This window comes from Centrocercus urophasianus, unplaced genomic scaffold, assembly GCF_019232065.1.
Source record: "Centrocercus urophasianus isolate 14NV4802_14NV808 unplaced genomic scaffold, USGS_Curo_1.0 seq_25, whole genome shotgun sequence".
In the NCBI taxonomy this organism is placed as follows: Eukaryota; Metazoa; Chordata; class Aves; order Galliformes; family Phasianidae; genus Centrocercus; species Centrocercus urophasianus.
The window spans coordinates 10,895,630-10,911,210 of record NW_024884811.1 but is presented as its reverse complement, the minus strand read 5'-3'; the positions used below and the strand labels follow the sequence as shown (position 1 = coordinate 10,911,210).

Below are 15,581 nucleotides of genomic sequence, written 5' to 3'. Positions count from 1 at the left end.
CAGCAGCGTTTTTCCCCTTGTCTGGTCGATTAAATCTCTTATCCATTATATTCAGTGTAGTAAATTGCTTTGATTTCACTGTTTTGAATATGTCTTCCAGGGTAGAATCAGAGCTTCACTTCCTAATTCTGGAAATCTAGTCAAATAGAAAGAATTCTATAAGTTGTACAGTTTTGAGACTGTCTGTGTAAAACTTCTTTTCAATATAGGATTTTTATTCCATGCCTGTGGCAAACTGCTAACTCCATTTGGTGTGTAGGGCTTGCTGCTGCCCCTTCAGTCCTGGATGAAACTCCAAGGAATTGTAGATTTGATAATCTGTCAAAAGGCAGATAGAAAAATCAGGAAAAAAAAAATCTCAGAAAGAGTGGCAGTGCACTGGAACAGGCTTCCCATGGAACTGGTGGATTCACCACCCCTGAAGGTATTCAAGAAACATGTAGATGCGGCCCTGAGGAACATGGTTTAGTGAGCGTGGTAGCATGGTTGGACTTGACGATCTTAGTAATCTTTTCCAACTTCAGTGATTCTATGATTCTGTGAAGTTGTGTTACTGAATTCTTCCATGTATAAGAAGTGGTATCCACTGACATTCATCAGTGGTCACTCAAAGTTTGTGGAGACCACACAGTGGATGTGAGCACAGTGAGTGGTGTGTTTCATTAGTGGCAACAGTGACATGAAAGGCAAGCCACTTTACTGCATGGCCAGGCACAGCTGTTACACCACAAAATGAAGAGCTCTTACTCACTGCTGGCAAAAATGCACAGGTAACGTGATGACGGTGTTGAAAAACAGTGTTTTGTAGTTGAGAATTTGCTTTGTCAAATAGTGTTATTGTGCTCTTTGTCTCTGTTGTAGTTTCCACGGAAATAAACAGGAGGTACTAATTTCAGACTGACCTTCATACAATTGAGTAGTTTACTCTAGAAATGTTTAAGGACATTAAAATAAAAAAGACTTTGTCTTAATTTATCAGCTATGTTTAATAGACTTTGAGATTACATTGAGATTATTTGAATAGTCGTTGCCTAAACCTGTACATTTGGTTAAATAGGAAGGTAGAATCAAGAGAATGGGGCCAAAAAACAAGACCATAACTTGCCGTAGAACAATTTGAGTGAAGATTCCTGTATCTTTGCATTTCTTGTTTAGTTTTACATAATTCAAAGGCTCTTTTTCAAAATGCATGGACTTCCCTAACACAGAGGTGGGCTGTGGAACATTAGTTTCATTCCTCACAGTTTTGGAATTAAACCCTTTGACTTTTGTTGTTCTTGCTATAAAGAGAGCACAGTTTTTAGTTACTGTCTAGTTATATGAATGTGTGTGTGGGGAGAAACTTGACATTTACTACAAACAAACAGCAAATATGTCACCTGTGTGTTTTGTCTTTACTCCCCACATTGCTTTCCCCCCTTCCTTGTTAGCTTTATTTGGCTTTCTAACGAAACAGCAGTAAGAGCTTTTGGAATTAGAAGCAGACAAAGAATAAATAAAACTCTGTATAGTATGCCCTCAGATTAAAAAAAAGAAGGAAAAGTTGAGACAGGAGGAGTAGTGAAGTGGATTCATAGTTACAAGAATCGAAGAAGTCATTTACATTTTCATTTAACTCACTGTAAATGACAGGAACATAACTGTATTTCCTTAAATAATATAATATTCAGTTGATAGTTGATAAAGGCTATGCAGCATTTCTGGTATTACTTGTCTTTCAGCTGACTTGCCTACAAGAGGTTTCCACTGGTCCACAGGCAGTCTTCCTTCTCAACTGTGTGATCTGAGATGAATTTCTAAGATAAGGTTTTGTGCTTAAGAGTATTGTGTAATGAAAAGTTGATGATTGGCAACTGCACATGTGGCAGTTATTAATTGGTCCTCTGCCACCTGACAGTCCATGAACATCTTATAAATTATAGATCATATTGCTGAAAAGATAATACATCAAATCTCCCTTCCTAGTGAGTTTTATGATTACTACAATTATTACTTAAACATTTTGGGGTAATTCTTAATGTTCTAAGCCCCATTCTCTGAAGTATTTCTATAGTCTGTACACTGCTGTCTGGGCTAGGCTAGAATAATTTGAATTATTTGCATAAAGGGATCTAGAAGCACTTCCATGACATCAGATCCAATTAATGACTTTGTATACATGAGGGTTGAGAAACAGTCTGGTGTCATCCTGGGGCTTTCTCAAAGTTATTTTTGGCTATGAAGCCTGTGTTTGCCCAGGTGCTCGTGTGAGCCTGTGCTAGCTCCGTGAATTTTTCCCCGGCTGTTGCAGGGATTTCCTTCTCTGTGGAATAATTACAGTAGAACCCAAAAGAACTAAGGTACTTAGAAATATTAAACAAGGTCACATTTCCAAAGGCAAACCAGTTTAGCATTTAGCTTTGAAAATGCATGCTAAGCCACAGGTCAAATGCTGGAAATTATTGTCCTGTTTATTCAGTGTATTTAGATGACTAGTGCTTCTTTTTGTAAATAGATTTGCCTGACAATAAAGTGCAAAGTTCCTGCCTTGGTTGTTAAACTCACACCTGGAATATATATATTTTTTGCATATGACCTTTTATGTTCTTATGTAGTGTTTATACATTTCTATTTCAACATTGGTCTTTTTTTGCTGCTTAATATAGAAATGGCAGTAGTATAGGTTAAACAATTCAGTATTCCTTTTATTCATCCAGAAACCATCTTTGCAGTGTTTATAACTTAGCATTGTTTTGCAAGCAAGCATTACCATTAATGTTTGAGAGTGTAACTGTGTGTAAGTGGCAAATTTGCTTCACCTCCAAAGCCAGAAGCTAGTCATGCAGGTTATATTACAAAACAGAACCACATGGATTCCACATGGACTGTTTGGTATTATAAACTATCCTATATTTTGTTTATGTTGTAAGATTTATAAATATATGCTGGATGAAATATGGTATAATCGAGTTTGATAAGTCATTGTCACTTTAGTTGCAGTATTTCAGTAATAAATCTATTACCAATAAATCATCCCATTGTATTTTATCTTCTACAAATTCAGCTTTATGAGCCGTCTGTATAAAAATGCATTATATTAGACTTGAATGCCATGATCTGAACTGTATCTGAAATGATTTAACAGGTCACTGATGACCTGTTCATTATACATGAAAGAACATTATACTGACTTGTTTTTAGTTTATTAAATTACAGCATGTGGCTAGGTTGGGTTCTGTGGAGAGTTCTGACCTGGCAGTTTTTCCATGTTGTATTTGTTCAGAATTTCAGTTTTTATGGTGACTATAAACCAAGTAAGTTAAATTTTGTTGTCCCTAACAAATGCCATAATAATCATAAATAATAAAGAAATTGGCTTTCTAAGAATGGTTACCTATTTTGCGCGTCAGAGGGCTTGGTACAGCATCCGTATATGCACACCTGCTGGTCATTTTGATCATTCAATCACAGATTACTTAAAACTCCATGTAGACTTAATTCTTAACGAGTACTTTCATTTTTCATGAGTCTTTCTCTTGGACTTTTTTTTTTTTTTTTTTTTTGTCTCTATGCTGTGATCTGATTATGTGTGCCATAGAATCTACTTTTTGTTTAGTATATCTCCAACAGTTGACCAAAAGGGGGTGCTAATAGATCAAACAGTCAGATGTGTTGCTCAAAGAGGTTAAGGAGTCTTTTTTTTTTCCTGCCATGAATTCAGTCTCAACTCTTAGATTAGATCAGGTAAATACAATTTTTTGTACATTGGTGTTGTATAACATGCCGGTAAGTGTTGCTCTTTGTGGAAGGCAAACTCATGTCTTGTGAATATGGCTGCTTGTCACCTTCTGCTAGGCTTGTGGGTATTTCTTTTGAGATTTCCAGAGCCTCTGTGGCTGGCATCCTGTTCTGCAAGACTTAAGTTTGTGTGGTTAAATAAACAGATCATATGGGTGTTAAATACTGGTTGTTAGCAGACTCTTAAAAACTTCATGTTTGATGATTTTAAAAAGTTGACTTATAGATATCCAAAGTTACTAAGGTAAAAGTTTAAGCCAAATGTCTTAATTTCCTTTATCCTATCCTTTATCCTAGTATCACAGAAAATTTCTGTGCTCAACCATTTGGTTGTTCCAGTTCAACAGAACTAATTAATGGTATCAGCAGAGCTGAGGCCTTTACTGTCAGAAATGGAAGAAGAGACATATGTCCGTAGAAGCAAGGGACTCTGTTGTTTCCTTGTTATATAATGGGGTAGGGTAGTCAAGAGACTATGCACTGGTGAACGTGCTGTACTGAGTATAGAAGAATTTCATATGCCTTCATAATGGGCCCCTCCATTTGTCTAGCAGAGTTACAGAATCGATCTGTGACTTTACTGACTGTAGAAGAGGAGTGACCTCTTCCTGTAGAAGACATCCATGTGGGTAGCTGATCATGGTTTTTCCAAAATAAGTAAAACTTACTGAATTTTTTGAAGTCTACAAATACAGAGTTTCAGTTGTATTCATCATTAATTCATTCAATATTATTGAGCTGATGGGAAAGTATTTTTTTTTTACGAATATTTACCAAGAAGACCGTGTAGAGTACCCTTTGCCAATTTTCTATTCCTCTCTCTTTGTTCAGTATAAAAGAACTTTAAATATACTGTGAGATTTTAAAACAACAAGTCCTAACAATAATCCAGTCTGGAAGTAATATTCATGTCTGTAATGCTTCTCTAAAGGACTGTGTTAGGGAAGAAAAAGTTACCCTATCTTTTTGAAAATTCTTAACACTGAAACCCAGAAATGTAATTGAAGTGTCCTGTTTTATAGCAGATCTTAAAATAAACTTCATGCCGAGGTAGGCCATGATTAGACTCGTGCTAAATTGTATTATAAACAGTTGTATTTTAAGTGAAATGCAGACATTATTGTAGTGAAATGATCCTAAATAATAGAAATGATTAAATGATGATAGTGTGAAACAGCTATGCAGGATCTTGTAGATCAGATTCAAGGAATTCAAATGCTCAACACATTTGGGAAGGGACGAAATAGCACTTTTGTAATTGTAAACCAAATGATGTTTGAGATGGTGATGGACCTACTCCAGCTTCGTGCCAAGTTAGTTGTGTTTGTGGAAAGACAAAGATACCTTTGTGTTCGTGTTAATGTTCAAAGAACAAAACAGGTATCTTCCATTAATACAGTGACTATATTTAAGAGAGGAAATGTCCTTGAGGAAAAGGGAGCTGGTGCCAGATGCGTCTCCAGCAGCAGCAGCCAGGCCTCCTTGTTGGCAGAAATAAAGCCTTCTTAGAGACTAGAAGAACTTGTGTAAGGTTTCCTACAGTCCAAGAAGCTACAGAGTTGATTAGCCTCATACTGAGCGTGTGGGAAAGTACTAGGAAGATCAGAGAGGACATGAGTGACTTTTTAATAAACCTTAATTTTACTTTTGTCTAAGTCACTTTGAGTTTTTTGTTCATTTGTTTTAAAAGGCTAACTATTCTAATAACCCCTGCTTTTGCACTTAAAGTTTGTTTGTTCATCAGTAGGGAACTCACTGTAAGAAAAATGCTTACGCAGATCTGCAGTGGAGCTTTGGCCAGCTTGGAGTCTCATCTGACTTTGTTTGATAGATAGTGTGAAGGAAGTTTGTCTGATCTGTATTTTGGATGGGAGATTAATTAACCTAGAAGATAGAAAGCTTGATTGTTACTAGCTGTTATGTATAAAACTCTCTGTAGGGTTTCTGAACTTTAGAATTAAAATACTAATATACTTATTTAAAATATTCTGTGTACAGTAATTTTAAATCAGAGTTTGGTTCATTGTGGAACAGAGTGGGAAATGGGACTTTCTCCTCTTGTGGTGTCAACCTGAGATTTTTGGCCAGAGGAAAAAGAAAGCCTAAGAAGCTGAAAAAGGCAAAATGCGATGACGTTAAGCCAAGTTGCTTAGAAAGAAAAAAAAGAGAAAAGCAGATTACAGTTCCAGAGATGAGAAGAAAGGAGAGTCACAAGGAGCTGAAATAATAAAAAGTGTGTTTTGTACTTCTGCAGTTTGGTCTGTCAGAGAAGCCATCTAAAGGTTCAGGGTGTATGTGGGCACAATTAAGTATTAATTAGAAATCTTGTGAGAATTGTTTTATTGTTGGGGACAGAATAAAAGGTTGAGATGGAGTAGTCACTTGAGGTATTTAGGTCATACATTCATTAAATTTAAAGGTTAAGTAAGTGTTGTCAAGACTATATGACTGATTTGTGAGGGAAAATATGTATGATGATATGATACTTAGGATTGTGGGAGTTCCAAAAGAGTCTTTATGGGAAAGAGGTTTCCTTCCTAAACTTAATGTCTGGCATAGGGGAAACTGTGCAAGGAAACTTGGTGAAAATTAAATAAGTTCTCTGGGAAACAGAAACACTTTTATTAACTTTTTAATAGTAATATTTCAGATTGCATGATAGTTTCAAGTTGCTGATATTTCTATGCTCTAGGATACCTTCCTATGACAGATGGAACAAATGATAGCACCAGGAGTCTGTCATCTTTAAAGCAAAGCTGATGTTTTATGTATTCTTACACAGAGTCCTCCATGAACTTATGCTTCAAACTCTTTGTCTGTCCAAGTACCTGTTTTCAAACAGTTTTCAATTACAAAGTTCTTAAAGAAAATTCAACCTCCCTTTAATTCAGACCTCAGCAGACAGATGATATTTAAGGGAAGAGGGTTACTAATTCCAGGGATAGGTGAACTTTTTCTGAAGTGGTGAAAAGGAGCAGAAATCGACTTGTTAGCAAAAACTGTCTATCTGCCTTTGAAGAAGAGAGCTAAACATCATGGAGAGCTGTAAGGTGGGATGCCTTCCAATTTATCCCATCTGACAGAGACACCTTGTGCAAAAACATTAACTCATCCTGTGTGCAGTGTAGTAGTATCACAGAGAAAGATTCTGCCCACTTTTTATTTGATGGGGTTTTTTACATATATGTGTTTTTCTCTCTCAACTGTAATGGTATGAATTTCTATCTTTTCTGCAAGGGAAGAAATTTCTAAAATGAGCAGTCACCTGAGTAAAAAGTATGTCAGATGGCATAATCTGAGTGGAAATAATTTTGGAAGGGCATGGCTTTTATGCTTTTTAGAGCTGCTAAATGCTTTTTCATATTAAAAAGCTGGCTCAAACTCAATTTGAGAATTTGTTCAAATTGCATTTATATTACAAAGAAAATGTGTGATTCTGATCAGCCTAATTATTCCAATCCCGGCAAACTCAAACCCTTCATGTTTTCCTCAGACCTTTTCGTAGAGCAAGGAAAAGCTTCTTGATTTATATCACATTTTTTTCTCAGCAATTCTCTACAGTTTGATTGTATGATCTTTCTTTGGCCAGATACTATGTAATAGAGTAAACACCACATCATATACTGTTCTACAATAACTGTGGGATGCTGTTTTGGTACTAAAATTCCTGAGGAGATGAGGAGATAAACTTTTTTTTCCCATTACAATGTTTTGCCTAGGTTGAGGTTGGAAATAATGTGTTTCTCAGCTGCTTGCTTCTGGAAGTCAAGCATTGTGCTCCTGTTTTAGCGCAATGGTTGCATCTACAAGCATCTTTTTAGCATACTGCAGAATTACTATATCCTTTGTTATGACTTACTTGTTTGATATGTGCGAACTGAAAAATGAGAGCTGTGTTAAGCCAGAAGTTTTCTGGAACAGAGATTTTGAGGTAACAGAATAGCTGTCATCTGGATGTGAAGTTCTTGGATTCCTTGGCTTCCTCAAAAGCTTTGTGTTGTTCTTTTGAGTGCCCTTATAGCTTTTGTCTTTTCAAATGCATGTTTGTCCATGTCATGAAGCTGTGTGATTCTGTATGCTTTATTTGTTGAGTTCAATTTTTGCTTTGTTTTACAATATTATTGTGACTTATTTTTTAGCGATTAATTTCAAATTCCTTTCCAGTGTAAGTTTTTCCTCCTCAGAACTTTGCCATGCCAATATTGTCTGAAAATTGAATGCTCTTTTAGTTAACATTCTACATCCAGTTGCAGCTATTCTCTATGTAGCATTGTAATACTTGTTTCCAAGTGATTGTTTTCATATCTTCAAATGTGGCTCTGAAGGATATGGCTCAGTGATGGGACTTTGTATATCAGGTTGCTGATTGGACTTCATAATCTTAAAGGTCTTTTCCAACCTACATCGTTCTATGAACCTATGAAATGCACTGTCACCAGAATCCTCAAAAACTGGTGAAAGATTTAAAACTGGAAGACATGAGTAGGCGTATGCATCACTGGGACTCTATCCTTAGCTACACCTGCCATGTTCTCCTGTCTTACTAATATGCTTTGTAAGGTATGCTGTTGTAATTCTACAGGTTTTGAATGGCTGCATGTTAGTTATCCCAGTATACCTTTTAAAGTAGTGTCTGTTCAGTAGTTACTGTATAGTTGGATTGGAGATTGTTTCTGTGTTGCAGATTTTCTGAGACTCTTGTAATTCTTATTAAAAAGCTGTTCCATTTTTTTGAAGACAATTGTGGATGGTTTCCTCAAAAGATAGTACTGTTAAATCACTAGAAGTACAGTCGTAAGCATCCCAAAGGCAAAATCTAAAAGTTCTTTTGCATCTGCAAGTATGTCTGGCTTCCCAAGTTGAGTAATCTTCTGAAGAACAGTTGGAACTTAAGTGGCTTAGCCCCTGGTTAGTTGTTTGTATTCCTGCACTTTTGTGCCTTGTTTGTTTAAAATGACCTTAATTAAACATGAAGCACACTACTAGCTCAGAGAATTGTGCTTTCTGGCTTGCTTCACTTGCTGTTGCATTGTTTTGCCAAAAGATGATTTGCACTCATAAGGCCTAATCCTGACATCACTGACATAATGCAAACTAACAGCAAATTCTGTTTCTTAATTCAGTGATGTGGGATTGGATTCACTGTTTCCATTTGTACCTTGCAGGTTTAGCAGTTATGAAGAAAGATTAATCACATTTCCTGGAAGCTAATAAGTTGGCCTGTACTGATTTAGTAATGCAGCAAAATGGTTGTGAACTTTGCCTACTCAGAGACAAAAAATTTTGTTTGAATTATTAGCTTTGAGTTTTTGTTCTGTTTGTTGATTTTTCTTTTTGCTTAAAAAAAAAAAAAAAAAAAAGTTAATGTTCTCTTTTGAAGTGTGGAACTGGAGCTTTCCCATTACAAATAGGTTTAGGATTTTTTTCTTCTGATGCCATCGTTTTAAGGATCTGAGTTCCAGAATACTTGCAGCAGCCTTGTATTTTTCTGTCTGTTCGTGACAAACCAGCTACTGTACATTCATATAGAGTAGTACAGTCCTTGCCACTGGCAGTCTCTCTGTGACAGAGAGCCTGTAGGCTGACATAAAGTGCAGCCTGTTGTGAACTGCTAAGTGGGAGTCTGCCAAAAACTCAGCAGACAGAACTAATTGGGGAGAAAAAGGATTTTTGTGCCCTCATCTCTCCCTCTTCAATTTTTTTTACAAGACGGATATTGTTAAAGTAACTTGTTTATGTAAGATTTGTCTGCCTCTATTTTCTCATTGCATGAATCATTTTTTAACTTCAAGTCTTGCACTGCAGGTCACTGAGCACTTCCACATGGCGGCTGGCACAGGACCAAACTCGAGACACGCAACTCATCACAGTTGATGAAAAATTGGTAAGGGTTTTCTGCTGCATACTGCTATGATACAGCCTTCAGGGTTATTTCTACACAATAGGCATTCAGAATGGTATTCTGTGCTCTTCTAGGAAAGCCATACAAATATGAACTACAAAGCAAAAATCCTTCATACATTTTTTAAAAGGCAGCATTAGTAAAACAACTATGTAAAGGAAATATGGCATTCCAAGTATTAAGCAATATAAAGTGATGAGTACCTTGTTTATTATTACATTGTGGTCAAGGATCAGTGTGAGCTGTAATTTATAACAAGTTTTCTTGAAATCTGGGTATTTTTCTGTGTAGTGGAATCATACCGAATTTGCCAGCTTCCTAAAATTATCCTCATTAGGACCCGTATTACAAAATAGTGTGCATAAAGAGGCATGCAAGGTTATTGTTGCTATGTACATATACTCTAGCTTTTGAATATGCATGAAGGTTGGATTACAACTAGGAACAAACGCATAACATTCTTCTGCTAATCAGTAGCAGATCAGAAATTTGGCAATCTTTTCTTGTAAGTTCTTCCATAATGTGTGGTCTGTTACTCTAGATGCAACCTGACACTTATGTTTACATTATTCAATAGTATAATTTTTGTAAGACTTCTGAAGGGAATGCGTCACAGCAAAAGCATGCTTTTCATTGGTTTTCCTATCACTTTTGAATCTTCAGGGAAAAAAAATTCCCATCATATGTACCAGACAGTTCATATTGTATCTGCTTGTTTGTAATCCTGAAGCTATGTTAACTACTTACAAACAGAAATATTTGGGATTTGTATTTTTAAATGGAACATTTTAGAGATCATTACACATTGAGACAGCTGAAGGTTAACAGATTATTAGAAAAAAATGCACCTAGGTTGACAACTATACAGGACTATTATTTCTCAGTTTGTAATTTACATTTAGCAATAATAATTTCTACCTATCTGTAAATATATATATTTTTTGTAATTTTTTTTTCTATATTTAAAAATTTCTAACATCATCCTAGGTTCAAAAATAAGGGAAAAATATTTTACTAGGATGGTTATCTTGCTAATCTTATTGCATAACTTGGGTTTCAGGAAGTTTCATTTAATGTGCAGGAGTTCATGAGTCACTATGTAAATAAGATGCACCATGTCAATAGACCTACATTTCCCTAAACATATTATAAATTAAATTTGATTATTGTAACAGTGTTCTTTAATGTATAAAAAAATCTAAGTAGAATATTTATAATACCTGAATTTACACCATCAGATTTCCCTGTTGTGACCTCCGATGATTACGTAAATCAGAAAGAGATTGCAGTGCAAAGGCAGACCCACAAAATAGATACTCTTTTATCTTCCATTTTGTAGTTACACAAGAGGCTCTTGTGAGGCCCCATCTGGAGTACTGTGTCCAGGTGTGGAGCCCTCAGTACAAGAAAGACATTGAGATTTTGGAAAGGGTCCAGAGGAGGGCGACTAAGATGATCAGGGGGCTGGAGCCTAATTTTAATTAACATTAATTAATTAATTAATTAACATTACATTACAAGTAATTTAATAGGTAATTTTTTAAATGACATTGTGAGGTATAATAAAACTACTGTTTCACTGTAAGTTGTGATTAAACAGTATTTAAAATAACATTTAATTTTAAAAAGCCTTCCTTTTTCTTACTGCCAGATACAGGCATCAATAGTTGGAAGTCATTAAATTATATTTTGGTGAATTTGTTAGCCTTTTTATATAGTTATATACGATACAGTATGCATATTTTAAATCTGACACCACCTCACAGGTAGCTTTTGTATGTATCAGAAAGAAGATGCAGGAATGGACAGAAAATGTGATATGATTTTCCGTTTGATGTATTCCTTCTCTAACTCATATTTGGAAATTCATCTCCTCTGTGAGTTGATGATTACAAGGCTGATATAGAGTAACACTGTGGCTATTACAAAATTCTAATTCGTTATTGTAATTGAGTCTATGTTCAGTACTTCTGTGGACTTGATATTCTTACATGAGCACACACATTAACTAGAACCTGATTGACGGGGATTCCTTTGAATTACCTAGAATCTGCTTGAATCCAAAAGGAACAAAATATTCCTTCTCGTGGAAAACACAAATGAAATAGAAGGGGGAAAAGTATAACATAAGTGGTAGCCAGTTGCCTTCTGCCTGCAGTCCAGCATGTGTTGAATAAGACAGAAAAGTTAGTTCTGTTGAAACAGAGAAAAATGAATTTGAAGTATAGGGTTGTCGATACTAGAAAAAAAAAAAAAAGATTTATCAATGCTATATGCTCAGTTTACATAGAACACATTCAAAAAACAGTATCTTTGCCTGAATTATTGGTTGTTTTTTGCGAGTGTTGAATAAAATAATTTTAGTCAGCAGCTAAATCCAAATAGTGTAATACAAATTGAACAAAGCTAAACAAAAATACAGTTCTTGTGTCATATTTTGGATCTCTGGCCACGAATTAGGTCATATTCTAAGAGTCTGGACAAATAGCTGGGTGAAAAGTAGTCTCTCAAGACCCTGCTTGCATTAGGAAATACGGGCTATAGAGGACAAAGGCTGTTGGCAACAAATTTCCCTCAGGTAGTGTTCTGAAAAATTTAACTGTTTTGTGTATGAAGTAACTTGATTTCCAAGGCTTTTGGTCTTGAAAATAAATTTCAAAATTGAAAAAAAAAAAAAATCATTACTTTTTTATTTGTGACTCCATTTTCAGTGAAAATAAATATATTACCCGTGAATTTCCAAATAGAATATATATAGAGTTGCAATAAAAATTTGATCATTTCTCTTTTCCAGACTTTTATAAGACCTCCCTTACCAGAAAGAAGTACCCTTCACTTTACAATCATACCTTTTTCTTATCATCGCTTTTTGCCATTACGTACATTTGTGAATAACTGCTGTCAAGAATGAAGTTCAGAAAAGAGTAAAATTTCATCAAGTCTCTGCTGCACATCTTGAGAACTCACGAAGTATTGCAACCACTGCCATCAAACCAGTCTGATGGATTAGTTTCAATGATTTGACAGTGAGGTCAAATACCTGGTTTAATGGTTTTGTTGCTATCTTTCTTATGTTTGAAAAAAATAATAATAATCAAAAATTAAAATAAATTCTCTAACTTTTATGTACGTTAACTATATCATGTATTTTATGAGGACTGAAAATAATGCCTTCTATTTTATGATGCTGGTCCACAACATCAGAGGCAGAGGTTGGTGGTATAGCAACTGAACCTTCCCACCAGTATTCCAGTACATTTTAATGCTGTGTAATGGATGGCAGCAGAAGGGCAGTCTGACATAACAATGTCTGACTTGGAAGTGCATGTGAAACTAAGTTGTGTCACTGAACTTCTCCATGTGGAAAAGAATGGCATGCACTGACATTCATTGACACTTGCTGAATGTTGATGGAGACCAAGTAATGGATGTGAGCATAGTGAGGTAGTGGTGGTGCATTTTGGCAGTGGTGACAGTAGATCACCTCTGCTGGTGCAGTTTTTGAGTGTGGCATGCAGGCTTTTGTTCTTTGTTAACAAAAATGCATAGCTAATGATGGTGATAGTACTGAAAAATAATATTTTGCAGCTAAGGGTTTGCTCTATCCAATAGTGTTATTGTGCTCTTTGTATCTTATGTTTCCATGGAAATAAATAGGAGGCATTACTTTTGGAATGACCCACATGTATGTGGCCCAAGACAACTCCTCTTCACTCAGCGTTGCCCAGGCAACCCAAAAATTGGACACCCACGGCCTAGACACTTCTGTGTCTATTACCCCCAAATATTTATCACTAAATGGACTTTTCTGTAGTGGTTGAATGAACAATATTTCAAAATTAGAACTCACAGAAAATATCCTTTGCATCTTAATAGCAGCATGCATGTTTCACCAGTAAATGGTGTGGCTTAAAACAAAAATGAAATCAAAATGCAGCTGAAGAGTTTGGTTACTTGAGGGATTCTAGGAATATTGTAGAGCAGTTGTTACAGATCAGCAGTTAGTTCTAGCCATGTTACAGATGTTTATATTCTGTATAAAGCCAAGATGAGATAGAATGGATTGCTGCGCAGAGTTAAGCATTCAAGAAGTGTGCTATCAAGTGCAGTTGTAATGGTACAAAAGTGTTTCTGCAGCATGGCAGTAGTATATAGGGATGGGGTGTGTTACAGGAATGACATGCTAACTGCAGTAATGCAACTGATACTTCAGCTGCTGTCCTAAAATTGGTTGGTTTTTCTTTTTCTATACTGTGAATTTTTTCATCATGGTTCAGATATTTTGTTACTGAAGATAGTGGAGGGCCGATTTCCTTCTCATTGTAGACAAATTTCTACAAAACTTTTGTTTAAGATACCTTGTGTACTACAATATAAGTTAAATTTGGTGCAGAAAATATGTCAGCTTTTTCAGGGTCGTACTTTCTAGATTGTGTTCAAGACGGTAGTGAGTGCTACATACTGCAGCAGCCTACACCAAAACTGATTAATAACTGTTGTGAACTGGGGACCGGGAGTCTTAGTAGCTTCCTTGTTGCTGTCCATAGGTAACAAATAGTGTCTATTGTGCTTACTATGGGATAATCCAGGAGCAACAGTGTATCAGTAGGATTCTCAGAAGACAAACATCTTAAGGGGAAGAAAGCACGCGTGGACATTCAGTAACCAGTTGCAGAAATAGTTTGGTTCATTTCTTCTGTAAGGCTGCATTATTAGCAGTCGTCACAGTGTTTTCAGGGTGAATTGTACGAATTCGTCCAAATCCCAGTGTTGCTTGAGGCATGGAAAATAGTGAAATTTTACATTCTGAGTTTGAACAGTGATACATGGACATATATATATATACATATATATCTCATAATAAACAGAGATGATACTGCAGCTCAAAATAAATATACAAATAAGTGAAAAATAGCATGGAATGATGAAACTTCATCACGTATCAATCTGATAGTCTGCAGTGCTGTGAAATAAAGGACATAGCAAATAAAACCTTAGCGTGCTTTGCAGAATGTGATCATTCCTAACAGCCTTTCCCAAGAACCAAAGGTATATGCTATGCTTTACTCTGAAAAACAATGCAATGATGTGACACAAAATTGTGTGTGAGGCAGTGTGATATTGCATTTAAGGACTGCTTATAGGAGCTGTTTTTGCAATTCAGTACAGAGAGATACTTGGCAAAGTATGCAGTTATCAAAGGCAGGATTACTATATTTTCTTTCCTTGAAACTGCTATTCAGCCAAGAATTCTCCAAGAATTACTGTGTTAACAAGCATACAGTGGATGTTTTGTTTGTTTGTTTGTTTGTTTCTCATATACTGTTAACTCCTTACAGGTTATTTCTTAAGGATGAGTTCAAGCTGTTCGTAAAGCATTTTAATAGGATAAAAGAATTTAGAATGATCTTTTCTTCATTTAATCCACTCTAACTGCAGTATTTATTCAACTGGTTACCATAAAGGATTACATTTAGAACAGCATTCCTCTTTAGGTGAGGAATGTAGTTTAGAGAATTTTGTGTGCCTTGTATGTACAGTCTGTGATGTGGCAAAGTTTTATTCAAAGAATAGATGCCTTGATGGCAGTCTCTGTGGATTTCAGGTGGAGATACCACTATTATTATGCTTTTCCTCTTTTCTTTTTCCCCCTAAACTTCTTTCTTGTAGGTTGTATTCTTTCTGTTTGTTTTTCTCCTCAATTAGATCAACACCTTCCATAAAGCTGCATTCTGGGAGTATTTCAGAAGTAATGCTTGCTTTCAGTACAAGTGAAATATTCAAAAGAAAGCTAAATGTTCTCAGATAAAAATACAAATGCATCTGCTTGAATCACAAATATTTAATTAAACTGTCGGCTTGCATTGAATTAAATACTCAAACTCTTTTACTCTTTATAGTC

General features: G+C 35.7%; 1 protein-coding gene across 1 annotated transcript in view; it reads left to right on the top strand.

The window, feature by feature from the left end:
• Positions 1–15,581, top strand: part of NDUFS4 (NADH:ubiquinone oxidoreductase subunit S4) — a 44,816-nt gene that overhangs the window by 10,950 nt on the left and 18,285 nt on the right. The window contains exon 2 of the mRNA XM_042825911.1: positions 9,583–9,661. Coding sequence (XP_042681845.1) covers positions 9,583–9,661 — 79 coding nt within the window. The remainder of the gene's footprint in view (positions 1–9,582; positions 9,662–15,581) is intronic.